General features: G+C 43.0%; 1 protein-coding gene across 1 annotated transcript; it reads left to right on the top strand.

Moving 5' to 3' along the window:
- Positions 1–10,774: 10,774 nt before the first annotated feature.
- LOC113834607 (ubiquitin carboxyl-terminal hydrolase 17-like protein B) lies at positions 10,775–12,419 on the top strand. Its single transcript, XM_027405023.2, has one exon. The coding sequence runs from the start codon at positions 10,845–10,847 to the stop codon at positions 12,417–12,419; it is 1,575 nt and encodes a 524-aa protein (XP_027260824.1). The 5' UTR covers positions 10,775–10,844.
- The last annotated feature ends 4,346 nt before the right edge of the window (positions 12,420–16,765 follow it).

Here is a 16,765-nt window from a genome sequence, read left to right as displayed (position 1 = left end):
GTCCCTCAACTGAAGTCCCTCTAAGCCATGGCTGGGACAGTCTGGCTCTATCATAAGATAGGAAGCTATATTACAAGGTGGAAATAAGTTTGTTTCTGTTTGTTGCAAAATTTCATTTTCTAATTCTTGGAATTTGACATGATCATACCTTGACCATCCCTGCAATTCACTTGGTCTCCAATATGTCTGTTTCTTGAAATACACTGTGCCCACACCACAAAATTTTCTGTGAAATACACTCAACACTGCTATCTCCTTATGTAGTCTACTTGAAAAATGTATATGTTGACAAAATTCCTTCTGAATACACCCATAATTTACCATCTGAAATGAGCCTAGAAAGTTAATTTCCAGGTGACCTCCTGAGACTCTGTGGTTTGGGCATAGGTGGGTGGGAGGGTGGCACTGCCCCTGTACCTGATATGCTGTGCCCAGAAGTGAAGCCTACTTGCTTCGGCCAAAAGCAATTTGTGACCTTAGCCTTTACATTCTGTGGGTGGGATTAACAATATCAAGGAGACTCTATTTTCTTTTTCATTTTCATTTTTATCTTGTACTTTTTTGGTTTGATTTTGGAGACAGTGTTTTTACTCTACTGCTTGATGATGGTCCTGGAACTCGCTAAGTAGAAATGGGTGGCCTCGAACTCATAGAGATCTGCCTGCCTCTGCCTCCGGAGAATTGGGATTAAAGGACAGTGGAAAAATACCCAGCAAAAGGAATTGTATGGCAGGTCTACTTCTGCTTTCTTTATCTGATGTGGTTTCATGTTTTTTTTTCTTTACAATGCAAATCCAAGTTGAAGACTTATAGGGTAACTGCTCCCAAACAGATCAGATTTAGTGCTGCTTTGCATGAGCCATAACCTAAATTTCCCGATTATAATTGGAGGTATATAGGGAATTGGCAGTCTCTGTTGTTAGTAGGTGTGTCCATAGGAGGGAGGTATAAAAGCACCAACATTTGGGACATGTGATCTCTTGGAGTCCTTGGCAGAAGAGAATAGAATCCATCCACCTACTCCCAGAGAAGCATGCAGCAAGATGGTTGAAACTGTCATCTGGATATATGGAGACTGCTCAGAGGCTCTCAGAATGTGAGTCTCATAGGAAGGCGTTACAGGCTGGAAGGGCTGAAGCCATGCTGTATATTCTGAAAAAATAGGAATGTGGTTACACTACTTAAACAGGAGATGAAATCTAGAGTGTTTATGTCAACAGGCAGGCAGATCATGGGTGATTTAAGCACCCTAACTGCAGTTACACAGCAGAGGTCTCAGGGCTCTATGAAATGTTATTATCAGTAATTAGAGATAGAATTGACCCTACACATTCTACATAAATATGAACAGCTAGGTTGGTGAAATGCTAGGAATCCTCCATCCTCATATACACTTTAAAAAAAGGTTGTAGTTTAAACATTATTATCATTTTCAGAGGGACATTCTAAGTACAAACACCTTGCAGGTTCAAGGACATTTGTTTTTCAGTCAGAGGATTCTAAATCTCTAGAGAATACCTGACATCAACCATCAAGTGGCCTTGACTGGATGGAGAAAATCAGACTGTGGAGCTGTGTGGTCTGTGTGCCTTTGCAGAGAGCCTCCAGCCCCAGGTGGGCTTCAGGGATTACAGAAGCTGAGTGATTGACCAGAATGAGACAGCTCAGGTGTGATTTCTATACCAGATTTTACTGGAAAAGCTCCACCTTTAAACCCAAGAGGTACACACAGGCAGATCTATGGATGTTCCAGGTCAGCCTGGTCTACAGGGCTAGTTTACCACTTCCAAATCTGCACAGAGAAAAAAAAATGAAGAAAACCAAATGAAGAAATAAACTTGGGAGTTCTTTGGAATGAACAGGGCATCCTGATGGAGCAGATTGACTACATATTGGTGTCAAAGGCATTTTGTTTTAAGGTCAGAATAAGTTGTTCTTTTTGCTACAGTTGGACTCTACCCCAGGATGATGGGGTGTCCTGTCAAGGAACCTTGAGACATTCTGTCACACTAGTTGTCAAGTAATCTAATCTGTTATCAGGTTCTGTAAACATCTCTTTCCAAATCATGCTGTTACAAAGATCTCATTTTGTAAAGGTCTCCAGAAGAGAGCCTGTAAATTAACCGACACTGTATTCTAAATTCTCATATTGTAGATCCAGTTCTGAGCCTAGGAAATAAAGCTTGCTGAATTCACTTTAACAGGGGTGGCAGTTGGCGTTCTCAAAAATTCAGATTTTATCAGCACACTGATAGAAATTCTGGTATGAGGGTGAAATCATGTTTCCTTCTTTCACCCAGTCCATCCTTCCTTCCTTGCTAACTTCCTTCCTTCCTTTCTTCCTTCCTTTCTTCCTTCCTTCACTCCTTCCTTGCAATCCTCCTACCTTTCGTTCTTCCTTCATTCCTTGCTTTATTCCTTCCTATTGGTTTTTCTCTTGTACAGTACTTTCGCACTTCAGTTCCCCCTTCCTCCACTTTTCCCAGTTACTGCTTCATCTCCCCTCTCCCCTGTTCCCATCATCCTCCATTTCTCTTCAGAGGAGATTAGGCCTTCCCGGAATATCAACCTAATGGGGCATAGGAGGACACAATAAGACTAGGCACCAATGCTCATATTCATGCTGGATGACCAATACAGTAGGTGGAGAAGGGTCTCAAGATCAGGCAAAAATGTTCAGAGATTTGCCCATTGCCCCTGCTATGGCTTCCAGCAAATCACAAAGGTGTTCACCTATGACGTATATGCAGGTGAACTAAGCTCTTACCCATGCAGTCTTTTTGATTAATTCTTTAGTCTCTGTGAGACCCTTTGAGCCCTGTTAAGTTATCTTATGTGGCAAGTTCTCGTGGTGTCCTTGAACCCTCTTCCTCCTACAATCATTCCTTCTGCTCTTATGCCAGAAACCTTGTGTGTAGGGGAAGCTGTAGCCACGCCTTCTTAGGGGCTGGCTACAGGAGTACCTGAGGGCTTGTGAGGGCGTGGTCAAAGTGAGTAGGGGGACTGCATTTTCGGTTTCGGTTTCTCTTTGCTTCTTGCTGTACATACTACCACCGGCTGGCTGGTCCGCTCTGTAAGTAAGGCTTTTCCCTATTAAATACCCTTATATTTCTACCTGACTCCTTATTGGTAATTATCTACCATATCTGGTTGTCAGAAGCGGGATATTGGAAACCCACACCCCATTTGGGACAGGCTGTGGGTTCCATCGGGCCGGCTGCCTATGCCCGGAAAGCACCCTCTTTCCACAGGCATTCCCGGCTAGCAGCTGACCCACGGCAGCTGTGCTGCTCAGAGTCATCCACCCAATTTCTAGCTGCCTAGAGGTGAGTAAGTTTCGGCTTTCAGCAGAGGCTTCCCCTTGCGGCAGAACGGGAAAGCCAAAGCTGAAAAGCCGTATACTCTCTAAGATAAGCGCAGCCGCTTTTGTGACCGCTCTCCACTGCTGACCGACTGCTGCCAAATGCCTCGGAATAACTGAAGGCCTGTGCTACCTGCTGGTCAAATATATTTACTGCATCTGGAGTAGAAATCAGGTAAAATCATGGCGGAATATTTATCATTTGCTGAAATTGGTAATGTTTTTGCTTATTACGTGAATTCACTGTTTGAGGAGGATGCTAATTTGCCAATTATTGGCCTATATGCTGTCATGGCAGTCAGCTTGCTGGTACAAATAGTATTACTAGCCAGAGGACTCAGGAACAGGGACAGAAATAACCTCACCACCTGCTTGCAGGAAATAACAGCTTTACGCAATGAGGTTTTGGAAAACAGATTAGGTCAGACCACAATTGTGCAGCAAGTGGAACAGAAATTGGATGATAAGCTTGGCTCTGTGTCCAATACACTAAAGACAGAGCTGTCTGATGAGATACAGCGTATTTATGATAAGATAAACACAGAGAGATCCTCCATGTCTGAGGCCTTAGAGGCTAGGCTGTCAGAAGACCATGACCAGCTAAAGAATATCTGTAGCCAGCTAGAAACTCAGATAGGCAATGTTACTCATCAACTAGACTTATCGGTGCAAAATACCCAGCATAGGGTTGAAGAATTGGACAATGCCATTCAATCAATTATTGAAGCATCCAAGGTAACAGATCAGAAATTTGAGTCTAGATTTGAATGTTTGGAAGATAATTTACAGTACAGGGCTGACAGATTACATAGGTCCATACGGTCGATTGCTGAGGACTCAAAATCAGCAAATCATGACCTGGAATCTAGACTCCAATACCTAGAAGGCAGTTTCCATGCCATCCAGATGCTGTCTAAGGATGATCGTATGAAAGACCTAGAAAAACGTGTAGATGAGCAGTTAGAGCAATTTACAGATTCACTAACGTGCTTGGAATCTTTTATGATTAAGGAGATTGAAACTTTTCAAAAGGATATCATTGCTAGGCTTAAAGATCAGTGGGATGCCTCAGAAGCAGAATCACTCCAATCCCAGGCACCTACTCCACCCAGGTATCGTGACTATTCTTCTAAGGTTGTTACTCATACACCATTAGTGTACCCAGCTACCATGGTAGAAAAGCCAGCTTCTAAGAAACACCCTCATGGACGAATGGTTTATGAATGGCAACCTATACAGCTGAAGGATCTTAAGAATATTAAAGAATCAGTTGTCTCATATGGTCTCCATAGCCCATACGTAAAACAGCTATTACATTCATGGGCAACCTTTAACAGGGTGACACCCACAGATTGGGAACTATTGGTAACAGCTGTACTTGAGAATTCATGCCAAATCCAGTGGAAGGCATTGGTAAGGGAAGAGGCAAAGCTCCTTGAACGTCAGGGCATAAAGGAAGGTTTTGAAGCCCCTCTAGATAAGCTTCTTGGTCAGGGTATTTATGCTGACCCACAGGTTCAGGCTGAATATGATGACGATATACTGTCTCTTTGCAGGAAAGCAGCATTAAATGCCTGGGATAAGGTTCGTGAGCCAGGAGAACGTCTAGAAGCTTATACCAGAATAGAACAGGGACCTACAGAACAGTTCCAGGACTTCTTACAAAGGTTAACTAGGGCAGTAGAATTACAGGTAACAGATCCAGAAACAAGACAATCAATTATATATACAATAGCTTATGAAAATGCAAACCCTATATGCAAAAGAATACTTTTGCCTTTAAAGATCAGATCAGCTCCGTTAGAAGAATGGGTTTTGTATGCAGCCAACATTGACTATAATGTGCAAGATACTGGAGCTTGGGTAGGAGAAGCCATCTCCAAAGGTTTAAAACGGCAACAGGAAATTAAAAGTTCTAGAGGTGAGGATGTAAGGGCTTGGCAAGGAGAAGCACCTTACAGAGGTCAACATAGGTACCAAGAGGCTAGAGGTTACTACTACTATGAACCAGAACCTTGGGGAGGAAGAGCCTTCCCCTTGAGACCACGAAGGCGCCAGGAACCTAGATGTTTCAACTGTGGTAAAATGGGACATACTAAGAGAAATTGTAGACAAATGAATTCTAACAATGCCTCATATGGAAGGCCACTGCCTTCTGGATTGTGTAGAAGGTATGGTAAGGGCAGACACTGGACCAATGAATGTAGATCGACCAGGGACATACAAGGAAACCCCTTAAGGTCGGGAAACCCCGAGGGGGGCCTCAAGAAGTCCCCCACATCGAGAAAGGTCAGGTCATTTCCAATAGCAGTGGAAGACAATCTCTCACAGGAACAATAGACAGTTCTTTGCATATTGTGAAAAAAGATATTGCTCTTTTTTGAATAGTGATAGTTTGAATAGTGATGAAGAATCAAGTGTGAATGGACAAAATGAGAAACGCATATTTTGGCAAGCTTCTATTAATGATAAAAGGCCTCAGTTAAAAGTTAAAATTAATAATAAAGTTATTTCTGGCTTAGTGGACACTGGGGCGGATGTAACTATTATTACTCAAAAGTCTTGGCCTCAGAAATGGCCTCTTAGAGAGGCAAATGTACAATTTTTAGGAATTGGAACTCTATCTAGAGTTCGACAGAGTGTTAACTCAGTGGTCTGCATTGGACCGGAAGGACAGAAAGGGATACTGAAACCATACGTGGCAGATATAGCTATAAATCTCTGGGGTCGTGATCTCTTACAGCAATGGAATACTCAGATTAATATTCCTCCAGTGTCAGATACAAATTATGAAAAAGATCTGGTAAGACGCTATGGAAAATGGTTACCAACCATCCATGCTGTACAGAAACTAGGTACAAATGATGGACCTTCAGAGGAGCCAAAGGCCCTGCCATTGAAGTGGCTTACAGATGAACCAGTTTGGGTAGGACAATGGCCTATGACCTCTGAGAAGCTAGAGGCTTTAGAAAAGTTAGTACAGGAACAGCTAGATGCTGGACATATAGAGGAATCTACCAGTCCTTGGAATTCTCCTGTATTTGTCATCAAAAAGAAGTCAGGTAAGTGGAGAATGCTGACAGACCTGAGAGCTATAAATAAGGTAATTCAACCAATGGGCTCTCTGCAACCTGGAATGCCATTACCTTCCTTAATACCTAAAGGATGGCCTATCATAGTCATTGATCTAAAAGACTGTTTTTTCACAATACCGTTACAGGAAAATGATAGAGAAAAATTTGCATTTACTGTACCAACTCTTAATAATTCACAGCCAGTTAGGAGATATCAATGGAGGGTTTTGCCACAAGGAATGCTCAATAGCCCTACTTTGTGTCAACACTTTGTACAGCAACCTTTGGGAATAATTCGTAAGAAATTTCCACAATCTCTTGTTTATCATTACATGGATGATATTCTTTTATCAGATTCTAATAAGGAAACTTTGGAACGTATGTTTGAAATGGTGAAGGAAGTTCTGCCTCGTTGGGGATTACAGATTGCACCAGAAAAGATACAAAGAGGAAATTCTATTAACTATTTAGGTTACAAGATAGACTTACAGAGAATCAGACCTCAAAAGGTACAAATTAGGAGAGATCGGTATCAAACTCTTAATTCTCTTCAGAAATTATTAGGGGAAATTTCTCAATTACAGACAATTATTGGTGTAGAAGGACATGACTTAAAGCATTTAAAAATGGCCCTTAAAGGTGATAAGGACCTAAACAGTCCTAGAATATTATCTGATGAGGCAGAAAAAGAGTTACAATGGGTAGAAAACAGAATATTGAATGCACATGTAGATCGGATAAACCTTAATTTAGACTGTATTCTGGTTATCTTGCCATCCAGAGAATACCCTTCTGGAATTCTGATGCAGAGGGAAGACACTATATTGGAATGGATATTTCTGCCACATAAACAGAATAAAAAGTTAAAGACATATATAGAAAAGATTTCTGATTTGATTTTAAAGGGTAAATTAAGACTTCGCCAGCTGACTGGAAAAGATCCAGCAGAAATTATAGTACCTTTAACTAATGAAGAAATTTCTTCCTTATGGAAAGATAATGAATATTGGCAAATAGCTCTTACTGACTTTTTGGGAACAATTAGCAACAACTATCCCAAAACTGACAGAATTAAATTCATAAAAAAGACAGTCTGGATTCTTCCACGTATTGTAAGACAAACTCCCATTTCTGGAGTTCTTACCTTCTACACTGATGCCAACAAATCAGGTAAGGCAGGTTATAAAGCAGGTGAGGTAAGTAAAGTAGTTCAAAGTCCATATACATCTGTACAGAAGGCAGAATTATATGCAATTCTCATGGTACTTAAGGATTTTACAGAACCTCTTAATATAGTTACTGATTCTCAGTATGCAGAGAGAGTCGTGTTACATATTGAGACTGATTGAGATTGATCGTTTATTAATTGGAAGTGTGCTAGAAGCCTCAGAATTTCATAAGAAACATCATGTAAATAGCAAAGGTTTGAAAAAGGACTTCTCTATCACTTGGCAACAAGCCAAGGAGATAGTGAAAAACTGTCCTACTTGTTCCTTTTATAATCAAACTCCATTGCCAGCAGGTTGTAATCCTAAGGGCATTCGGAGAAATGAGGTTTGGCAGATGGATGTCTTTCACTTTGCAGAGTTTGGAAATTTGAAATATGTGCATCATACCATAGACACATTCTCAGGGTTCCAATGGGCTACTGCTCTTAACTCTGAAAAAGCTGATTCTGTTATTATACACCTGCTAGAGGTGATGGCAGTTATGGGTATACCTGCACAAATAAAAACTGACAATGCTCCAGCATATGTCTCTACGAAATTGGAACAATTTTTCAAATATTATAACATAAAGCATGTTACTGGTATACCACACAATCCTACAGGACAAGCAGTGGTTGAGCGATCTAATAGAACACTTAAGGAGATGCTCAACAAACAAGCTTGGAAGACTAAACCCCCCAAACATAGGTTGCATAATGCTTTATTAACACTAAACTTTCTTAATGCCAATGAAAAAGGACAAACAGCTGCAGAAAGACACTGGACTACGGAAAAAACTGCTGAACTCAATCAGCCAGTATACTTCAAAGATGTACTAACCTCTGCATGGAAACCAGGACATGTATTACGTTGGGGTAGGGGTTTTGCATTGGTTTCTACAGGAGAAGAAAAACTTTGGATACCATCAAAGTTGATCAAGATTCGACTGGAAAAGGAAAAACCTCTCAACGAGGACAAATGACAGGTATTCTACTAAGGTATATCTTATAAACTAAATAGAAACCTCCCAAAGGAAAGGGAAGTATTTTGCTTTTATCTTCACAGGAAAACTCATCTTCAGAAGGCAAAAGACACTGCATGGGTAGATACTTAAGAAGAAAAGGTAGCTATAACCATCAAATAGAAGGAATGTGCCATACGGTAAACTTTACAGCTGTCTCTCAAAAAACTCTATTTCTCTTTATTTCCTAGTCCCTATTCAATTAAACCAATGCTGGACTTAGAGGTGGATTTGGCTTTCCTCCTCTAAAATCCAAGCACATTATTTAACTAAGCTTTAGTGTTTCTGTGTTGTATCAAGAAGCCAATTGATGTAATACAGAATAAAAGAAGAATTTGGGGACTGTCTTTGTCTTTTCTTGGATCTTTCTCTCAAGGTGTACACCCTTTCATAATTGTTATGCTCTCATGGTTGCTAGCATGTGTACACATGCTAGCATGTGTACATACACAAGCAAACATTTCTCTGCTAACTGTTCATGTTTGAGTCCCACACAGCCAATGAAGACCTGCCTGACAGCAATCCCTGGACACCCTGGAAAGAAAATTGGCCACATCTCCATGACTGCACTGGATCCAACTTGCTCCATTTCAACTGACACTCCGGCCAGATGTTCGGGTACTGACTTCAATCAAGTTGAGGATTTCAAGCGAGACCTTCAATCAAGTGAATCCCATCTAACATGGACTGGATACTAACATTTTCTTTCTACAGGACCCCATATGACTATCAAAGTCCCATTTCAGCAGGAAGTAACTTGGAGAATGCTACGCCCCATTTCCCCATTGTTGTCACTTAGGATAGTGTATATACCTAGATAGGAATAGCTTATGACTTTAGGGTTTAGTTATATTTTACCTTTATACTGTTAAGTTTTAATCCTCTTTTAGACTAAAAGGGGAATTGTAGGGGAAGCTGTAGCCACGCCTTCTTAGGGGCTGGCTACAGGAGTACCTGAGGGCTTGTGAGGGCGTGGTCAGAGTGAGTAGGGGGACTGCGTTTTCGGTTTCGGTTTCTCTTTGCTTCTTGCTGTACAGACTACCACCGGCTGGCTGGTCCGCTCTGTAAGTAAGGCTTTTCCCTATTAAATACCCTTATATTTCTACCTGACTCCGTATTGGTAATTACCTACTATACTTGTGCTCTGCCTAATTTCTGGCAGTGGGTCTCTGCATCTTCTCCCAACAGTTGCTGGGGGAAGCCTCTTTGATGATGGTTAGGATAGGAAGCCACGGGTGAACATAGCAGATCATTCATTAGAAATTGTTTATTCGTTTATTTACACATTTATTTATGTGTGTATTTATCTGTTTGCCGGTTGTGTTGCATGCAATGTGGTGCATGGGCTCGTCTTGGTATAGGCCACAGATCACAACAGTCATTGTTTGGCCACTCCCCAAAATTCAAACCAGCATGGCCCCAACAGGCATTGCTGGTAGGATAGATATTAAATCAAAGATTTTGTGATGGCGATGTTTTGTTCATGGTATGACAAAGATAGCTTGCCTGAAGATCAGTGTTCCAAGCTTGGCCCTGTATTATCAACAAAAGCCAGGCAGTGGTGGCACACACCTTTCATCCTAGTTGCCATACTAGTTAGCCATACAGTCCAAAGACTTTTTGTTTGTTTGTTTGTTTGCTTGTTTTGGTTTTTGAACCTGGAGACAGCGTTTCTCTATCTTTCTTTGAAGGCTGGTCTGTAACTCGCTCAGGAGAACAGGGTGGCTTCGGAACTCATAGAGATCTGCCTGCCTCTTTCTGGCAAGTGCTGGGATTAAAGGTGTGTGCAACAATGCCCAGCAGAAGAGACTCTTGTATGGCAGGTCTACTCCTGCTATCTTTCTATCTGTATCTGATGTGGTTTCACAATTTTTTTTCTTTTTTTTTTTAAACAAGGGAAATCCAAGACTAAGACTCAAAGGTTGAGGAGCGCCAAACAGATCAGATTTTAGTGCTGCTTTGCATAAGCCACACCCTCAATTGCCCTTTGGCAATTGGAGGCTTGTAGGGGATTGGCTGTGGCTGCTGGGCTTAGTGGGTGTGGCCACATGACTGAGGTATAAAAGCGTCAGCACTTGGGCCAGGTGCACCTTTGGAGTGATTGGCAGAAGAGAGTAGCATCCATCCACCTGCTCCCAGAGAAGTCTGCAGCCAGGTGTTTGCAAGTGGCGGCTGGAGATATGGAGGCAGCTCAGAGGCTCTCCGAAGTTGAGTCTCCCTGGAAGGCCGGTACAGGTTGCAAGCCCTCAAGCCATGCTGTAGATTCTGAAGTGTCTTCGTGTTCTTATGGTTCTGCAGATTCAGCCTGGTCATCTCCTTTGGCCCAAGACCTCCACCACGATAATGCTCAGGAGACAGCAGAGCTGGCTGCCAGGGGCAAGCACAGTGCGAGTTGGGAGAGGCCCCTCGGCGTGGGTGTGGGTCTCCTGAACACAGGCAACAGCTGCTACCTTAATGCAGCCTTGCAGTGTCTGACACACACGCCTCCACTCGCCAACTACATGCTCTCCCGGGAGCACTCTCGGAGCTGCTGTCACCACCCGGGAAGCTGCACAATGTGTGCTCTGGAAGCTCAAGTGAATCAGAGTCTCCTCCACTCCAAGGATGTCATGCAGCCCTCGAAGATCTTGACTGGTGCCTTCCACCGGCAGAAGCAGGAAGATGCCCACGAGTTTCTGATGTTCACCTTGAATGCCATGCACGAAGCCTGCCTTCGAGGGAGAAAGCCTTCAGAAGAATCCTCCAAGGACAGCACCCCGATCTACGAGATATTTGGAGGCTCGTGGAGATCTCAAGTCAGGTGTCTCCAGTGCCAGGGCACCTCAGATGCCTTTAGCCCATTCCTGGACGTCCTACTGGATATCCATGAGGCTCCCAGTGTGAACCAAGCCTTGGAGTATTTAGTGAAGGCCGAAGAACTGTGTGGGGAAAACGCCTACCTCTGTGACAATTGCCAGGAGAAGACGCCAGCTTTGAAGAGCCTGACAATCCAAGGCGCCTCGAAGATTCTGCTGCTGGTCTTGAAATGCTCCTCAGACTCCGCGGGTGGAAAAATGGACAGGAAAGTAAGGTACCCCGAGTCCCTTAACCTGGTGCCATACATGTCTCAGTCTAACAGAGGACCGTTGGTGTATTTCCTGTATGCCGCGCTGGTCCACGCTGGTGCGACTTGCCACACTGGACATTACTTCTGTTATGTCAGGGCTGGCAACGGGAAGTGGTACAAGATGGATGATTCTACGGTCACCAGGTGCGAAGTGGCTTCTGTCCTGAGTGAGTCCGCCTATCTGCTCTTCTATGTCCAGAGGACCGATGGCAGAGGGGACAGTGTCAATATGCCAGTAGGCACAGGAAACAAGGCTCACGCTGGGAAAGGCTGGCAGAAAAAGCACAAGAGAGGATCTTGTGTGCAGGCCGCAGAGCCACGGCGAGAGCTGGAAGAGGCTGCGGCCCAAGCAAAGTCCTTAGACCAGTGGAAGGTGCTCGAGGAAAACAAGCGCCCGGAAAGTGGGCTGAACCTCAAGCGACCTGGATTCACTCCACTAGCTGATGGAGTTGGAATCCACCGGGCCAGAAGCAGAGAGGACTGGGACAGGAACCAGCCCGACAAGGAGAACCGCCCATGGCACGATTCCTCCAGGTTCCCACCTGCCCCCAGAGCCATGGACTCTGGGTTACTCTGCAGTCAGGAAGAAAGAGCAAGATCCAAGAAGAAGAAAAAGAAGCCAACTTGGAGGCCTCTGCCTCTTTACTAATGCTCACAAAAAACTCACGGACCCTCGGTTGTGGTGGTTTGGGGGGGGGGAGTCCTGAAGACATCTGTGAACTTGAGGAGGCACTTGAAAAACAAGAGACTTGCCACTGGACCCCACAATGTGCGGAGGTCTCACCCTTCATCTGTTTCCATGCCTGGCCTTGCTGAGTGCCTAAGAAAGACAGCTTGGATGCAGAAAACAAACTTTCCCGGGTCCTGGGACGAATGAAACTCCAGAAAGCTTCTGGGTTCCAGGGGGACTCCTGCAGTAGCCTCTACTCTTCCTCACCGACTCCATGCTAGCTAGTGACTAACTCAGCGACCACAGATTTTGGATGCTGGATTTCTATTCAGCCAGCAAGGGGCTGCTCAAATGGCCTCCCTTAACTGTTTCCTGTGTGATCTTCCTTTCCGGTTTGCTATATAGAACCCTCTGTGGGAACTTTCTTACTCATTGTTCTAGAGCTACAATACTTTGAACCAAATAAATTCTGTTACTTCACACTCTTTGTTGGTCTTTTCTTTTCAGCATGACTTCATATCAATATTGAGTATTCTGGGAAGGGTCTACTCTGCTTAGGAATGGAAAAAATAGGAATGTGGTCTCACTGTTTAAACGGGAGATGACATCCAGAGTGTTTATGTCAACAGGCGGGCAGATCACCGGTGATTTAATCACTGCAGTTACTCAGCAGAGTATGCAGGGCTCCATAAAATGTTATTATCGGTAATTAGATATTGTGTTGAGGCTAGAAATCCTATATTACTATGAACAGCGAGTTAGCTGAAAAGCTAGGTCCCGGCCTTACTCTTATACACTGCAGATTAAAGATCCTTATCTTTTTCAGCTGGACATTCTAAGTGCAAACAGCTGCAGGTTCCAGGACATTTGCTTTTCAGGGAGGGCATTCTAAATCCCTAGAGAATAGGTTTCATCTAGGATCAGGTGACCTTGACTGGATTGTAAACAAAGAGTGTGGAGCTGTGTGGTCTGTGTGCCTTTGCAGAGAGCCTCCAGCCCATGTGGGCATCAGGGCTTACAGAAGCTGTGTGAGTGACCAGCATGAGACAGCTCAGGTGTGATTTCTTTATCAGATTTTGCTTGAAAAGCTCCACCTTTAAACCCAAGAGGTACACACAGGCAGATCTATGGATGTTCCAGGTCAGCCTGGTCTACAGGGCTAGTTTACCAATTCCAAGTCTGCACGGAGGAAAAAAGAAAATGAAGAAAACCAAATGAAGAAATAAACTTGAGAGTTCTTTGGAATGAACAGGGCATCCTGATGGAGCAGACTGATTCCATATTGGTGTCAAAGCCATTTTGTTTTAAGGTCAGAATAAGTTGTTCTTTTTGCTACAGTAGGACTCTACCCCAGGATGATGGGGAGTCCTGTCAAGGACTAGTGTGACATTCTGCCACACTAGTTGTCAAATAATCTCATCTGTTATCAGGTTCTGTAAACATCTCTTTCCAAATCATGATTTTACAAAGATCTCATTTTGTAAGGTTCTCGAGAAGAGAGCCTGTAAATTAACCAACACTGTATTCTAAATTCTCATATTGTAGATCCAGTTCTGAGCCTAGGAAATAAAGCTTGCTTAATTCACTTTAACAGGGGTGGCAGTTTGCGTTCTCAAAAATTCAGATGCCAGCTCACTGATAGAAATTCTGTTATGAGGGTGAAATCATTTCAAATAAATCATGTTTCCTTCTTCCTTCCAGTCCTTCCTTCCTTCCTTCCTTCCTTCCTTCCTTCCTTCCTTTCTTCCTTCCTTCACTCCTTCCTTGCAATCCTCCTACCTTTCGTTCTTCCTTCATTCCTTGCTTCATTCCTTCCTATTGGTTTTTCTCTTGTACAGTACTTTCCGCACTTCAGTTCCCCCTTCCTCCACTTTTCCCAGTTACTGCTACATCTCCCCTCTCCCCTGTTCCCTTCATCCTCCATTTCTCTTCAGAGGAGATTAGGCCTTCCCAGAATATCAAGCTAATGGGGAATCGGAGGACACAATAAGACTAGGCACCAATGCTCATATTCATTATGGAAGCCATGGGTGAACATAGCAGAATCATTCATTAGAAATTAGAAATTGTTTATTCGTTTATTTAAACATTTATTTATGTGTGTATTTATCTGTTTGCCGGTTGTGTTGCATGCAATGTGGTGCATGGGCTCATCTTGGTATAGGCCAGAGGTCAGACCAGTCATTGTTTGGCCACTCCCCAAAATTCAAACTGGCATGAGCCTACAGGCATTGCTGGTAGGATAGATATTAAATCAAAGATTTTGTGATGGCGATGTTTTGTTCATGGTATGACAAAGATAGCCTGCCTGAAGATCAGTGTGCCAAGCTTGGCCCTGTATTATTAACAAAAGCCAGGCAGTGGTTCCACAAAGAGCAAGATCCAACAAGAAGAAAAAGAAGCCAACTTGGAGGCCTCTACCTCTTTCCTAATGCTCAGAAAAAACTCACGGACCCTCGGTGGTGGTGGTGGTGGTGGGGGGGGGGTCCTGAAGACATCTGTGAACTTGAGGAGGCACTTGAAAAGCAAGAGACTTGCAACTGTACCCCACGATGTGCGGATGTCTCACCCTCCATCTGTTTCCATACCTTGCCTTGCTGAGTGCCTAAGAAAGACAGCTTGGATGTGGAAAACAAACTTTCCAGGGTCCTAGGAAGAGTGAATCTCCAGAAATCTTCTTGGTTCTTGGGGGACTCCTGCAGAAGTCTCTTCTCTTACTCAGGTACTCTATGCAAGGTAGAGACTAACTCAACTCAGCACCCACATACTTTGGTTGCAGGATTTCCATTCAGTCAGCAAGGGGTTGGTCAAATAGCCTTCTTAAATTATTTGCTGTCAGATATTCTTTTTGGGTTTGCTATATAGAACCCTTTGTAGGGACTTTCTTATTCATTGTTCTTGAGGGCCAATTCTTTGGACCAAATAAATTCTGTTACTTCACACTCTTCGTTGGTATTTTCGTTTCACCATGAATACAAATCAATATTGAGTACTCTTGGAAGGGTCTACTCTGCTTAGGAATGGAAAAATAGGCATCTGTTTTCATTGCTTAAATGGGAGATGAAATCCAGTGTGTTTATGTCAACCGGCTGGGAGATCATGGGTGATTTTATCACCTGTACTGCAGTTACACAGGAGAGGACGCAGGGCTTCATAAAATGTTATTATCAGTAATTAGAGATTGTGTTGAGCCTATAAATCCTATATTAATACGAACAGCGAGGTAGCTGAAATGCTAGTTCCCATCCTTACTCATATTCACTTAAGAAAAAGACTGAAGATTAAAGATTATCTTTTTCAGGTGGACATTCTAAGTGCAAACAGCTGCAGGTTCAAGCACATTTGTTTTTCAGGGAGGGCATTCTAAATCCTTAGAGAATACATGACATCTACCATCAAGTGACCTTGACTGAATTGTACAAAAGAGACTGTGGAGCTCTGTGGTCTGTGTGCCTTTTCAGACAGCCTCCAGCCTCATGTGGACATCAGGGCTTTCAGTTCCTGCATGATAGACCAGGGTGAGACAGCTCAGGTGTGATTTCTTTATCAGATTTTGCTTGAAAAGCCCCACCTTTAAACCCGGCAGTCTAGGGGCACAGACAGGCAGAACTCTGGAAGCTCCTGGAAGGACAGAAGTATGATAGAAGGAAAAATGTATGGAAATATGATTTAAGTGAATTGTTGTCACCTTCAAACCAGAATTTCTATCACTGAGGTGGTGGTCTGAATTATGTAGGAAGCAAACTACCACCCCAATATAAGCTAATTGAGCATGTTTATTTACTATGCATAGGAATGACACTACAATATGGGAGTTTAAAATATAGTTTGTATTAACTTTTCAGGCCCCTTTCTAGAGAAAAGTATAAAATTGAAATGTGTAACATCAGGATTTTGAAAGAGATTTTCACACAAGCACAAAATTGATTTGAATATTTGACAAACATTTTGGCAGATTGTCTCAAGGTTCCTTGACTGTTTACCTTTTCATTTTGGGGTGGAGAGTACTTGTGAGTCAAACATGATATTTGTAGTATAAGAAACAAATTAATCTTACTTTATATCAAAATTGGCTTTTACACTAATATTGAATCTGTCTGGTCCATCTGGATGCCCTGTTCTTTTCAAAGCACTCCCATATTTATTCCTCCTTTTTGTTCTTTCTTTTTTTTTCTCTGTGAAGCATTGGAAATCCTGGAACTAGCCCTGTAGACCAGGTGATCTGGAACTTCTAGAGATCCTTCTTTCTCCCCTTGTGTGCTTGGTTTAAATGTGTGTCTTTTCTAGCACAATCTGATACAGAAATCACACTTGAGCTGTCTCAC

The sequence above is a fragment of the Cricetulus griseus genome, chromosome 3, assembly GCF_003668045.3.
Source record: "Cricetulus griseus strain 17A/GY chromosome 3, alternate assembly CriGri-PICRH-1.0, whole genome shotgun sequence".
Taxonomy (NCBI): Eukaryota; Metazoa; Chordata; class Mammalia; order Rodentia; family Cricetidae; genus Cricetulus; species Cricetulus griseus.
Note: the sequence above shows the minus strand (reverse complement) of the source record. Positions and strands in the feature narration are given on the sequence as shown.

Excerpts from the sequence above, each read along its gene's own strand:
- LOC113834607 (XM_027405023.2), top strand. The coding sequence starts at position 10,845 with ATGGAGGCAGCTCAGAGGCTCTCCGAAGTTGAGTCTCCCTGGAAGGCC.